The sequence below is a fragment of the Lynx canadensis genome, chromosome F1, assembly GCF_007474595.2.
Source record: "Lynx canadensis isolate LIC74 chromosome F1, mLynCan4.pri.v2, whole genome shotgun sequence".
Classification (NCBI taxonomy): domain Eukaryota; kingdom Metazoa; phylum Chordata; class Mammalia; order Carnivora; family Felidae; genus Lynx; species Lynx canadensis.
In genome coordinates this window covers 2,968,261-2,983,212 of record NC_044319.2, presented here as the reverse complement: position 1 = coordinate 2,983,212, position 14,952 = coordinate 2,968,261, and the positions used below count along the sequence as shown (strand labels likewise).

Below are 14,952 nucleotides of genomic sequence, written 5' to 3'. Positions count from 1 at the left end.
TAGATTAGAATATACTGAAGTTTCATCTGTTGACAGTCTTTGGAGCTTGATTTGCTTTGGAGTCGCCTATCAAACGTGTTTTAGAATTTAGCTGGAATGTCTTTGAGATTCCGGAAAGCTGTCCTAACAAGATGGTCAGGAGAAAGGAGTCTTCTGGGCTCCGACAGTCCTTACCTCTCTCTCTCTCTCAGACTGTAATTGTAGTCACGCAAATTCTGAAACAGAACTTAGCAGTGAGTGTGTCGGGTGGTTCTGTTTTCCCTCTAAAGTGAACCAGAGCATCGTGTGGACCTTAGTAATCGAAACGGCAGGTAAAACTGCCCGTGTATTTGGTTTAATGATTTTTAAAATTTTCACGCATGGCTTTGGAAGTTTCGTTTGAGCAAATACAGTTTTACGGAAATACATGGAAAGAATTAGGGTACTCGATTAGGTAACGTTAATTGTTTTGTGTGTCGTGGCTGAATTTATCTTTTGGGAAATCAGTAAGTAAGCACCTCCTCCAGGTAGAATACCGTGATGGTTTTTCAGTGTGCGTGGAGTATGTAGCCAGGAAGGAGGTGTCTGCGTACTGGTTTGGAAAACTGTTTGGGTGTATCGTTACTTGAAAAAACAGTAACTTGCAGAGCATCGTGGCCTGATTTGCGTAAAGAAATGAAAAGGTAGGGGAGGGGAGGTACCACGTGAATGTTGCATGTGTTCACGTGCACACGTGTGTTGACACAGAGGGACACAGATTTTCTAAGAAGACACCGCACAGAGTTCTAGGCGGTGACCTCTGGACACGCGTGACACCGAAAGGGTGTGACTCAGCAGATTGAGATTTTACTTTCAGCCTTTGGTTCTTTTTGAACTTTCTGGTGTGGTGGTTTTTTAAAATTAAAACTGAAGATGATAGATTATCGGGGCACCTGGGTGGCTCAGTCGGTTAAACGTCTGACTTTAGCCCAGGTCATGATCCACGGTTTGTGGGTTCACGCCCCGCGTTGGGCTCTGTGCTGACACCTCGGAGCCTGGAGCCTGCTTCGGATTCTGTGTCTCCCTCTCTCTCTCTGCCCCTCCCCCACTCGTGCTCTCTCTCTCAAAAATAAACAAACATTATAGAATTATAATGTATCATATAAAACCACATTTCTGAGGTTCTACCTTTATGATACTGGAAATACAGTCTCACAATAAGCTAAAACTTTTATAAATCAAAAAGGAAAAAACAGTCCGTTACAGGAAATGGACAAAGGGGAATGAACAAAGAGAAAGTTGGGTTATCCAGTAAGCGTACGTAAAGCTGTTTATCTGTATGGGTAATTAGGAATACGTTAATGAAAAGAGCAGTGACATATGGATTTACACCCATTGTATTGACACATTTCAAAGCCTTTTAATGTCAAATGCAGTTGAGGATGTGGGGAATAGGGGAGATTTCTACACCGGGGAGAGGGTAGTAATCAGCACAGACGTAGCAGAGAAAATTGGCTCCGTCTGGTAAAGTTGAAAATGCTTCTGGGTAGCATTTCGACCTCTAAGTGTATACCCTAGAGAGATTCTTGCACACTAGCACAAATATGTTCATTGCAACATCGTAATAACAAAATCGGAGGTAACTGTGTTTTCCTGGTTGGGGGTTTGCGTGAATAAATTCCGGAAGATTCAAACGACGGAATGTCACAGCCGTTGAAAGGAAAATAGCCATCATTGAATAAGAAGTAATTGAGTTGCAGAAGGAAAGATCAAATGATAACATTCATGGGAAATTTTCAAATGCAAAGCAATTCTGTTGATTTTGGACATGTACACGTGTGATCCAAGCATATGATGGGAAGAATATAACATATACTATGGATGAGTCATTTTATCAAGGGAGGAGGGCGGGGCAGGGTGAAAGGAGGAAGATTACCACTTACTTATATTTTAAAATTAAAAAGAACAGAAGTAAAGATGGCAAAATGTTACCGTTTATATTACCTAAATGGGCCGTGGTTGTGAAATGAATCTGTGCACTTTTCTGGTTGTTTGGAACTACAGCAGGAGTTTTCAAGAGAGAATGTTTTCAAGGTATCATTCCTGCTGCTCACTTTCTGAGGGTGCTTGACCTGTAGAAAAGTCCTGGAATATTGGATGTACTCCTTTTCCAGGACAGAAAGCATAACAAACATCTTAAGCAATTGTTTGTATAATATATTGCCTAGTTTTACGTGACGTGTCCTCTGATTAAAAAAGTGTTTGTTTTTCCTTTTCAGACAGCGTGTTTTCGTGAAGAAAGGGACGTGTTAGTGAATGGAGATAATAAATGGATTACAACCCTGCATTATGCTTTCCAGGATGACAATAACTTAGTAAGAACCACTTTTATATGTTTCAATATTCTTAATTTTTATCAGCAGAATTTAGCATTAGTTTCTTTCAAGCGTTATTTAAATGTAGTTATTATTTAGAATACCACTGAATTTCACAGCATGTAAATTGTCCTCCCCCCCCCCACCCCCCCCCCCCCACCCCCGGGTAATTTGGTACCTTTCCACTGGAATCTTTTATGCTCTGTAATAGGCAAGTCGATACTAAATCCAGACATTTAAATTCTAGAAAAAGTGCTCAGGATTTTCTCTTTTCATGATTTTCCCAATATATTTGATCTGTAGTATTCTTTTACTACTTGGAATTTTACACATTTTGCAAAGTGGCCACGTGCCACTTTAAGCGGAGCCGCATTTCACATCCGGGCTCATCTGCTTTTATATGGACATCCCGAACCACGTGGCAGAAGAGATTGGGAATGAGCACCGAGGAAAACGGGAAGCTGAGAAGCACTGCTGAGTGAAGACTGAAGGAGATGATGGTGGCCGCACGCCCCCACGTATGACCCCTGGGCCTGCCGTTCCAGGCTCTTCGTTTCCTGGCCCCAGTTTTTGTCTCACGGTTTGTTTTTTTAGCACACGTGTTGAGTCCCTGCCGAGTGCCACACACAACACTGGGGCCCGGGGTCTAAAAATTAGTACGAAGTCTTGTTCTTGTGATGGACATTTATGGGACGTGTGCCGTGTGCTAGGCACTGCCCTCTAGATCCCGGAGATTCAGTAGTAAGAGACAAAGGATCTCTTTTCTTACTGTTCCGGATGATCAGTCCAAAGCCAAGTAGTAATATCCTCAGACTTAGCTGAGAAAGTGTAACATTCATTCCAGATGAAGAAAGTAGAACATTCATTCCCAGGCGTGAAGTCAGTGAGGAGCCTTCAGAGACGAATGTCAATGAGCTAAACCAAGAAGGGAGAAGATGCAGGGAGGGCGTGGTGAACACAAATGTGCAGGGTGGAGCGGCTTGATGGAGGGGAGAGTAGGGGCGTGGGGAGGGGTGGGGACAGATGAGAGAGTCCCAGCACGTGGCACCTGACGTGTCACGGATAAGAAGTCAGCCACGTTTCTCAAATCAGTGGGGTATTTTGGTCTGCAACTCTTGTGTATTTTTAAAAATGGCATTGTGTCTGAGAGCCTGGACGACAGAAATGGGACTGCCTCGATCGGTCTCTTAGCTCCTTCCTCCTGCCTTCCCCCACCATCGCTCAGGCGTCTCTCACGGAGCCAGGCGTGAACACTGTGGTTTTAGGGCCGTGGAAAGTTTGTGGTAAGAGGGGGCGAGGGGCGTCTGAGGAAGGGAGGAAGCCAGGGTGATCACAGTAGGGAAGGGGAGAGGGTGTACAGTGGGGCTTCGAGTGGAGAGCCAGCTGGGGAGCTGGGACTTCGGTCTGATTTCAAGAGGGGCTTTAAAAGGGACAGTGTGAACGATTCCTCGTGTTCCAGGGCCTGACTTGTGGGATTCAGTGCTTAGTAGTTGACGAATCGAGTTGGGAAACATATTTGGGAAGGAGAAAGTAGAGGAGGGGGAGGGTGGTTAGTTTAATTTGCACATACTGGCTTTGAATTGTCATGTGATCCATTTAGTTGGTTAGACCTGTCAGTCAGGTGCTCCTGAGGGCTGGTAGCACTACCTATCTTGGGGTTCTTCCTCTTCTGGATCAATTTTCAGCGAACTACGGCCTGCAGCTCGAATTTGGCCCCCTACTTACTTCTGTACAGCCTGCAAGCTAAGAATTGTTTTTCCATTTTTAAATACTTGAAACAAAGTCAAAAGAAGAATATTTTGTGACCCGTGAATGTTCCATAAAGTTCACAATTCAGTGTCCATAAAGTTCTGTTGGAACGCGGCCATGCCTGCCAATCTGTATGTTGTCAGTGGCTGCTTTTGCACTACAAGGGCAGAGGAGTTGGCCTCTTGCAACAGCCGGCACGGTGACACACGGTGACACATATGTACACGTGAGTCGCGACGCTTTGCACAGCTGCTTGGCAGCCTTCAAATCACAGTGACGGTTATAACTTGATAGCCTTTCTTCTTTTTTAACGTCTGTTTATTTTTGAAAGAGTGAGGGAGACAGCGGAAGCAGGGGAGGGGCAGAGAGAGAGGGAGACACAGAATCTGAAGCAGGCTCCAGGCTCCGAGCTGTCAGCACAGAGCCCGATGCGGGGCTCGAACCCATGAACCGTGAGATCATGACCTGAGCCGAAGTCGGACGCTTAACCAACCGAGCCCCCCGGGCGCCCTAACTTGATAGCATTTCTAACACAATACGTATCGCTGTACCGTGACATTTTATGATTCCTGTCAGGAAGAATGCACGTGCAAACTTTATGTACTGTGCTTTTCAGGCAAGCGGAGTGCGGATGAGATTGTTAACGACCCAAACGGCAGCCCAGTGTGACCGGGCTCCACACCACCGCTGTTCTGCTAGAATGCGGGTGTCCATGTTGCACAGGGAGCTCTGAGCTCGGATCGCGGCATTCCCAGCCCACAGGAAGGCATCGTCAGGAAGTTCACCAAATATAAAACAATACCTTTTCACCGCAGAATTTCGGCACAGAAATGAAACATGAAAAGGATGCAGCAACCATAGGGAGTTCCTGACGGCTCATTTGTCAGGCAGGCAGGAAAGCCACTTACCAGCGTCAGGTTAATTAAATCAGGTGTGTGGCCGCAGAGAGACGTGCTCACAGAAAATAAACTTGCCTCAGACCGTTAGCCTTGGTGAGAACAGTTGCTTAAAGAATGGGGGGGCAGTGGGAACAGCATCAGTGGTTGATTTGAAAACCTGGAAACGATTTTGAGTGGTTGGTTTTGGCTCTTGAGTTGAAAGAGGTTACAGATTGTGCTCTGTTGTTGTTAGTTGAGGCGTCGGGGCTGAGTTTGAAGTCCCTGACGAATCAGCCTTTGTTAATAGTTTGTGTGGAGTAATTATAGTCCATAGTATTTTCGGAGAAGTCGAGAAGATGCTAATTTGGTACAACCTGAATGTTCTCTGCTAAGATGCATTGCGGTGGAGAGCGGTAAAAATGTGCGTGGACAGATTGACACATAATGTAAGATATCAGGCGCCTAAAGCCCGTGGACGTCCTTTGTCGTCTTAATCGGCAGGTAGCTGGCAGCAGATATTTGAATCTGTCGTTTGTTATTGAACCAGTAATATCCCCGGTCAACTTTATTCAGTGTCATGGAAACAACGGTTACCGTGTTCGTGAATTTTTGTCAGAAGCCACAGCCGCGTGTCCCCACCTGCTGTACATACGTTGAGTGCTTTTACGGTGTTAACACTTTGTGGCAGAGGACAAGATTGAAACATTTCTCAACAAAAAGCCCCACCCTCAGCCATTATTAGAGAATATTGAATAGCTTTGAAATGCGTTTCTCCTGTAGACTTGACACGTTTTAGAATAAATTTAACCCCAAATTATAAGACAACCCAGCACTTACATGTAAAACTTACACTACGGGGCCGTCATTTTGACATTTAACGTTGTTTGAATCACAGGTAATGTCAAGCTGCTTTATCCAATTCTCATGCTGTCGAAAGTAAAAAGAAACGAGGTCTCCGTTTTCACATAAATTTGTATCAGATAGACCTGTTGAGCTCCAGCTGCAGTTAGGACCAGTTTTGGGGATTTGATTTAAGTGCTAAGGAGCTGCCTCGGGTTTAAAACCCGCTTATCAGCAATTGAGAACTTCACCTGACCTTTAGTTAGAAGTGATTAATCTGCGGTGTAATGACTTGCTTCAACACAAGTAGCGGAACAGTCCCAGAGCGTTCTGCAAAGGCCTTCCAAGTGAGGAGCATGCTCAGTTAAAGTTATACGCTCACGAGGGGCGCCTGGTGGCTCTGTCGGTCAAGCGTCCGACTCTTGGTTTTGGCTCAGGTCATGTTCTCGTGGCTCATGAGTTCAAGCCCCACGTCGGGCTCTGCGCTGGCAGCATGGAGCCTGCTTGGGATTCTCCATCTCCCTCTTTTTCTCTGCCCTCTCCCACGTGCTCTCCATCTTTCTCAAGAAAATAAAGAAACTTAATCATCTGCTCATGAATTGATACCAGTAGCCACCTTTGTGAAGACATTTTCACAGATGACATACGAGCATCTCGTTACAGATCAGCATTTGCAGAGGGCCGTTAGCTTTAGATCCGGATGATGAGGAGCACTGACTCTGAGCCCCAGTTAAGCAAACTGTTACACCCCCCTCTGCCACGTAAAGAATTCCATTTTTCTATTAGTACACCTGTATCACAAAACTCACACTTAGTTATTTTATTTTGACTTGTACTAATAAGAATGTGTGGAGATTGGTTTTCTATCTTATTATATATCTTGATTTTTCCTCTTGGCCTATAAGCGGAAGTGGTTACTGTCTGGCCCTTTACAGGAAAAAATGGGCGGCCCCCTCCTCTTCGTAGATCACAGCGAATACAAGTAGTAGACGAGAATGACTGCCTAGTGCTTGTAAACGAGGAGGGTTCGCCTGGAGAGAACAGAGACAGGGGACCCAGCACGGAGAAGACTCCTGCAGACGGTCAGAGCGAGAGAGAGAGAGAGAGAGATGGGGATTCTGCCCCATTGGATCTAATGAAGGGGGGAGTGGGTTGAGGTGGAGGGAGATGGTTCGCAGTGACGTCAGCTGCACCGTGGCGGTCGGAGAGAAAAGATAAACCGGAAATACCGTGCCCACCCACAAACCCTGGTTTTCTGCCTCAGTGGAATAGTGCCTCTCTTGGCCATCTGTATTCTACTTTGTGCCTTTATGGCCCTTGTCCCTGGTACCTTTCGTCCTAGTGCCCGTTCTCCCCTCATCCCGGTGAAGTCCAGTTAATACTGCAAGATTGTTCTCAGATTCTGTGTGTTAAAAGTCGTTTCCAGAATTCCCAGTTTGAAGTCATCTTTCTCATTTCATTTTAGCGTTACCTTCTTTCTTAGTGCTGTTGTTATCCGAGTAACATATGTATATATACATCTTTGACTTAAGTGACATGAACCCTGCTATCTTCAGCAAAAATATAATTAAAAGTTTGTGTAATTTAGTAGTCACGGAGCTCGTCTGATTTAGGCCAGATCTTGTCTTTATATCCCTTATGCGCTTGCAGAATGGAATAGTGTGTTTCAAACTTCAGATTGTGACCCATTGGTGGATCATAAAATCAATGTAAGGGTTACAACCAGCATTTAAAAAAATTAAATAAAATAGGAAATGACAGAGTGCAGGTAGTAAGGGGAATTATTGTTTCGTGACATGTATTTCTTGTATGATACGTATTGAACTGTCATATAAATTGTATTTATTACTGTGGGCTTTAGTCAGAATTGTTCAAAAGTCTTGGTGGAGAGCTTTGCATATGTTAGTTCTGTTAAATTGAGTGGGATTATATTTGATTTGATTTAGCCATACTTCTGTGAAATTTTCACAATGAGCGTGTCAGTGCAAATATAATCTACACAGATTTGTCTGCAAAATTTCTAAGAGTAAACACATACCAAGTATTTGGTTAGCAAACTTACAGCAGTTCATCATGATGGATTTTTGAACGCTTTTCGATAATAAATCCACCAATGACCATGCTTTCTGTTATAGATAGGTGCAACACTGTGGATTCAGGGATTGCTTAAAACTCTGTATTTCGTTATAAACATAGAAGTTTTTAGATACAGAACCGGAGTGTCCAAATACCCAATCTTGTATAGCAACATTTTGCCTCATTTTCATTGACAAAAAGCCTGACTTATTCTGTCTCCTCTGAGGTTAGTCTTCTATGTGTCCTTTGCTTTTGACGTTAGAATTGTTTTTTCATTTCTTGGTGAGAAATATCTCAGTGAGAAATAGTTTATACACACACACACACACACACACACACACATATATACATCACTTATTAATTTCTCGGTGAGAAATAGCTTATATATATCAGCCCTTAGTTATTTAGAATAATAGTTATAGAATAAAACTATAGAAAATATAGTTTTAGAATAAAAGTTACAGTGTAACTTTTCTTAGCTGAGAGGAAGCTTGTGCTGGGTTAGTCTCAAGAGTACAAGTCCTAAATTACCTTGGTTATCATCAAAGACTTTCTTTTGAATATTTATAAAATATTAGAAAATAAAATCATTTAGAAATGTTGGCAAACCTAGTCTTAGATACCAAAAAGGAAATTTTATTATACAGTTCTTTTCCAAAATAACTGTTACCCTGGAGGTAGCCGCATAAGGAACCTGGTCTGTAGTGCTGTGTGATTCAAGAAAGCCATCAGTCTCACGTATAACCTGCTCAAATATCTCTACGGCCAATTGATGAAAAAATTATATAGAGTCATAGCATATATGTGTTTTATTTGCTTCAGATAAGTTGGCGTAACTTAATGAATGATATCAAAATGTGATTAGACCCTTTTTAAAAAAAAAAACTCCTTAAACACAAACCTGCTTAGTTGCATCAACACTGTCACATGCAATTCTTATCACTTGGATGTCATTTAGAATATTATGAATCCGTGAAATTTGTGTCTTCTTCATACCTTCTTGTCCGCTGTTTCCTGTTTAGTTCTTTTATCCTGGAGGGGGAAGAAAAGTCAGGGAAATATTTAAAACAAAAATTCTGCTTCTTGAATTAGCATTTGTCAACTGTTTACAGGATGAGAGGCATTTAAATGTTAGATGGTGGATTAGTCATACAAACTCCAGACTCTTTACAGGAAACCAGTTTGTGCTGAAGATAGAAATTGTTAGAAAAAGGCACGGAAGGATGAGTGCAGGGTGGGCTCCAGGATTAACTGCGAATGTCTCTGAGAGCAGGATGACTAAACGGACTTCCTCTTCTCCCCAAGGAAACTTCCACAAGTATATCTGTTCTAGGAGACATTCTTTCTCCGGAACACAGTTCATTTATTGTATGCTTTCACACGTTGTAGCATTGTTTCTTTGGAATGCAGTTTCTTATAAGCACAAGATTTGAGATGAAGATTTTTTTTTTTTTTTTTTTTTTTTTTTTAAGAAATTCGGAGTTGGAAATCCTATGGTGTGCTTTGGCCATGCCTAGTGGTCTGTTTATTTTGGAGGGATGAAAGATTGCTAGAGACTCCGTCTGTGTCTTTGATTTCTTTTTTAGTATTCTGGCGCCCTGCACATATTCTTTATGTCATGGGTGTAGTCCGTTTTTTTTATCGATGACTCTTTTGAGTACAAAGAAGCTGATCTCAGGATCAAGAACCCTGAGCTCTGGTTTTCCGCCCACCCAGGGTATGTTTGGGCAAATCGTTTAACTTCTTACGCCTCTGATTACAGAGCCATAAGGCAGGGACAGCAGCTGTGATCCCTGTGTCTGCTACAGGGACCTTATCTAGAAAACCCTGTGCCCGCAGACTGGGACTCCTACTTCATGGAGACAACGAAAGCACTGGTCACTCAAGCATGAACTTGCCACTTGCCATGCCCTAGTCTCAGCATGAAAGTTCCCTTTCACCTCCCCTGTATCTGTGTAGATTTACTCGCATTTGTACCTGTTCTCATTCTTCCTCTCAGTGTGGATGAGCTATTTGCCTTTGACTTTGGGTCCATCACCTTTGGCCCGTTGCAGAACTTGATATCACTGGTCAACTGCAGTACTCTTTCCCCTCTACAATACAGAGGTCTAGAAATGTAAGAACCAAGTACATGTTACTCTGCAGCTTGCTCTTGTCCTTCAGTGATCCCATGGGCATATATACTTAATTATTCTTTTTGGCGACTGTATACTACTCCACAGAATGGACATGTTGGATGGATCCGTTTAATGGTTTCCTTGTTGGTCACTATTCGTATAGTTTCTGACTTGTTGCAGTTATCAAAGTGCCGTGAGGTAGCTATACTTGTCCATATGCCCGACATATTGGAGTTCTTATTTTCATTGACTGTATTCCTAAAAGTGGGAATACCAGGTCCAGGGGTACGCACCTTTTACATTTCAGTAAGTACAGGAGGTTACTTTCCCGAAGCGTTGCAGTGTGTCAACCCCAAGAAAGCAGTGTCGTTTCAACTCCCTGCTTAGTGCAAAATGGATTTCGTTGTTGCTCTGGTTGTGACCGTGTGTCAATTGGCTAATTGTGCTTCCTCTTCGGCAAATTAATGGTTAATATAGCCTCAGCCTAGTTTTGCTGGATTGCTTGCCCTCTTCTTGACCCCTGGTGGGGGCCCTTTATGCTAGGATTATTATCTCCTTGACCTATCTTACAAACATCACCTCTCAGTCTATATTTTTCTTAAACTTGTTTAAAGGCATCTTGGCCATATTGGGTACTATTTTAAAGATAGTTTATGAGTAGGAAGTTGTTCTACCAGATATTAAACTTTACTAATTACTCACCGAGAGCCATATGATACTGACATGTTAATAGACAACCTTAGCAGGATAGAGGCCCAAGAGCAGATCCAAGTGTATTTCACATCCTAAATTATGGTAAGGAGACGTTTCAGTCTAATTACAAGAAAGAATGGATATTTAATTACTTGTTTTAGATAATTGACTCTTGAAGAGAATAGTTTTCACACCTTGTACAAAAAGACATTTTAGACGAATGAATGAACGGGATTCAAAGTCAGGTTCTTTTCCTTTAAGGGCCTACAGCAATACCCTCCACTTATTTCTGTCACGGTATTTGCATGACACTGAAGTTGCCCACTGATTTGTGTTTTTTTCTCCTTTATATTGTAAATTCCGTCAAGGCAGGAGCCCTTACTCACTGTGGCGGCTCAGTTGGGGGGTGTGATGGGCGCACCCAGTGGGTGTTTCCTCGCTGTGGAATTGTGAATGAGCTTGTGTGTTCCCCTCTTGTTCTGTATTCTGTCTTCCGTTCGCAACAAAGTCATTTACAGAATAATATATCAAATAGAAAGCTGTTTACTTTGTCCCTAAACCTGTAAGCTTAATGTCATCAAGACAGGCTGGGGGCCTGGATGGGGATTGGGGAAGTGGGTGGGGCTGGAAGTGGAGGGACTCCATGGAGATTCAGTAGGAAGTAGATGCAGCAGGACCTTGGTGATTCAGTTGAATGTTGTCCTGAACAAAAGGGAACACGTAAAAGAACGACTGGGCAGCGCTTGGAGAGATCTGCTGGTATGTGTTACGGACAAAAGGAGCATTTTTTCCTATGTGAGGCTTTTATTGGCCGTTTCTAACGCATCTTGTCTCCCTGATACCAAAACCCGACTGCGAGCATAGTTCATTTTCAACTCATCGCTTTTCTCTTGCGAATTTTCTTTTGTGTTTTCTGCTCATTGCTCTCTCCAGTTGCTGAATTCTGTCTTAGAAACTGTGAATTGACCTCTGAGGGCAAGGTAGGGGAAGAGTATACGAGCAGACAGAGCCAGAACTCTGTTTAGCAGGCCGCAGGAAAGGGAAACTAGGAATAATTAGGTACTATAATTTTTAAAAAATTTTCCTTGAGGAAAAAAAAAATTTTTTTTCCTTGAGAGAGCGAGAGAATCCCAAGCAGGTGCCATGCTCAGCGTGGAACCTGATGCGAGGCTCGACCCCACAACCCCGGGATCGCGACCTGAGCCGAAACCAAGAGCCGGACGCTCCACCGTCTGAGCCACCAAGGCCCCCCTGTGTATTCATAATTTTGTATGCTGTCTCAAGGAGGTGTATTTATCATAGAAGAGGTCCAGTAAGGCACATGGAGAGGCTGAAGGAAAGGGATCCATGGGGTTTATTAAGAGGAAGAACAGAGCGGATTATGGGTGAAAGTAGGCGATAGGCTGGCACAGGGAGCCTAGACTTTGAAGGTGACCGTGGGTGGCAAAAATGTTGACACGAATTTTTTCAGCAGTTTTCTGGTAGATGGTTATGCTCGGACCTGAGGAACCTGGGGTAGTGAGAACAGCTACTGTGCACTGTCGAGGCAGGAAAGCCTTTGATGTAGGAACCTTTTTGCCTTTTTATCCTCTGGGGTTTTCTCCAGGTTTGGGATGGAAAAATCCTGATTGGCACCGGGTGAATGTTTGTTGAAGGGGTGAGTTATGTTTTACAACTTTCTGTGTGTATTTGTTTCCAGTTTTAATAGCAGACTTTTTTATTTGAAAAGTTTTTGTGTTTGCTACTCGAAGTACTTTAACTTTAGAGTAGTAGATGTGGGTTTCTTCTCCACAGCCATCGTCATTTCTAGCAACATGTTTACGCCAAGAGTTTCATTATATTAGTTTGTTCTAATCTTCATGATAGAGTCTGTTAAACATTAGGTCTAGTAAATATAGCAAGTAAACCATAGACCAGAATTTGTAATGCATTGTTTCTCTGATTTTCAAGGATTTAAAAAATGAAGTTGGTTGCTTTTATTTAATAAAAATTGCCCATGCTTATCATTTTAATGTATAGTGACAAGAATGTGAATTTTCTCAAGACTCTTTAAATCTTAAATGTCAACTTGGTGATATCACTGAAGTAATACCTTTATTTGGCGATAAAATAATTTTACTTATTTATTTATTGAGAGAGGGACCAAGCAAGCATGCGCTCCTACAGGCAGGGGAGAGGACAGAAGGAGAAGGGGAGAGAGAATATTAAGCAGGCTCCATGCCCAAAGCAGGGTTTGGTCTCACGACCGTGAGATCACGACCCGAGTTGAAATCACGAGTTGGACGCTTAACCAACTGAGCCACCCAGGTGCCTCTCAGTGATAAAAGCATTTTAACTTGAAGGTGTTATAAGTGACATTTAAGAATCTTCTGTTTACTGTCCTTCATGCTGAGTGCTACACTCAGAAGAAGGTGTCGTTATCATAGATAACATAGATGAGAGAATAAAGTGTCAAAGAGATTAATTTATTTTTCAAAAGTCATTGATAATCCAGAGTCAGAATTTGAATACAGGTTTCTCTGACTACAAAGATCATCTTTTCACTCTGTCTTGTTTTCACTCAACCTAAAAAATATATATGATATGATATGCTATGGTACGATAAAATTACTATACTATACTGTACTATAATACACACACATATATACGTGTTTATAAAGCAATCTAGAAAATACCAAAAAGCGGGACACCTGGTGGCTGAGTCGGTTAAGCATCTGACTTGATTTCGGCTCAAGTCATGACCTCGTGGTTCGTGGGATTGAGCTCCGTGTCGGGCTTCATGCTGATGGCACAGAGCCTGCTTGGGATTCTCTTTCCTCCTGTCTCTCTGCCCCTCCCCTGCTCGCACTCCTCTCTCTCTCAAAATAAATAAGTAAACTTAAAAACAAAGAAGAAAGAAAATACCAGATGTCTATGACACCGTGGGTAATCTAACAACCCAGAGCTAATCCCTGTGAACATTTTGGTGTCTACTCGTCTTTTCATTTTTGGCGTATACCTATGGTAAGGGAAGACTTGTTTTCACTTACGTTCCCCAGTACTCTCTCAGTACTGCTTTGCTTCTGACATGAGATGTGTGGGTTTCTGCAACACCAGCAGAGTATCCTGTGGTTTAAGTCCATTCTGATGCCGTCCACCTGGAGATAGTGTCACATCCCATAGGCTAAGGGGTCCAGTCCTACAAGACTCCCTCCTCACCCCTAGGTACAAGTTCAGGTTATTACTTGTGCTTCTGACTCACAGACGGTAGGTTGGAGATCATCACGACTTAATCCTCAGATACGGTTGGTCTGCTGGAGCAGCTCAACGGACTCAGGAGGAGCTCCGTGACGCAGGTGTACAAGGCTGGGTACGGTGAGGGAGGCGTGGAGCCTCCCCCCTGCCCCCGCCCCGCAGCACCTCCACTTATTGGCCGACCTGGAAGCTCTCCGAACCTCATCCTTTTGGGTTTCTAGGACAGCGTCCTTAGATAGGCATGATCCATCAAGTCATTAGCCATTAAGGATGGATTTAGCCTCGGCCCTTCCCTAGAAATTTCCAACCTTCTAATCTCAGTTGGTTCCCCTGGCGACCAGCCTCCGTCCTTAGGTTACCCAAGGACTTTGCAAAAGTCACCTCGTCAACATAAATACTAGTGTGGTTGAAAGGAGTTTCTTGTAAATAACAAAAGCTAGCTTTGTGCCAACAAATGTATGTATTTCTTACTATAAATCACAGTATCGTATACACATACTCGTGGGAGTCCATATCTAAAATTACTTGGCTTCTGTTTATATAGACCTAAGAAGAGTCCGTTTGGATACTTCTGCACTATCAGAAATAAGAGGAGTATGTACATCGTGGAAATTATTATATCCTGTATAAGAGTGCTTTCCAAATGCTGGTCCAGTGCTGGTTTAATAAAGTTGCTACCAGTCCAAGAGAAAAGAGGGAAAACGTAATAATGGTTATAAAAGGAATCTATTCAACACACATGGCTGTCTTGCATTCGAATTCCTGTAATCATTTGTGAATTAAAATGTTTATTCTTCTATGAAATGTTGATAAAACTATGGTCTGTTATGGGCGATGATGTTGATGTTCCTTTTTGATGTCGTTACTTGGCAAAGTATAACAACAAAACAATGGTAATCCTTCGTTGTTCCCTGCCTCAATTTTTAAAAACTTTATATTCTTGCCTCAGGAAGCATACAGGCTTTGTAATGATCATCTCACCCAGCTTCTTGTTCATTAACAACAACGGTATTTGACCCCAGTGCTGTTTGG

At 42.8% G+C, this 14,952-nt stretch overlaps 1 protein-coding gene across 9 annotated transcripts in view; it reads left to right on the top strand.

Moving 5' to 3' along the window:
• The window catches only part of CDC42BPA (CDC42 binding protein kinase alpha), a 317,618-nt gene that overhangs the window by 107,134 nt on the left and 195,532 nt on the right, over window positions 1-14,952 (top strand). For all 9 annotated transcript variants that reach the window (XM_030301801.1, XM_030301804.1, XM_030301802.1 and 6 more), the window contains exon 4: window positions 2,238-2,333. In XM_030301801.1, the coding sequence (XP_030157661.1) occupies window positions 2,238-2,333 (96 nt within the window). The remainder of the gene's footprint in view (window positions 1-2,237; window positions 2,334-14,952) is intronic.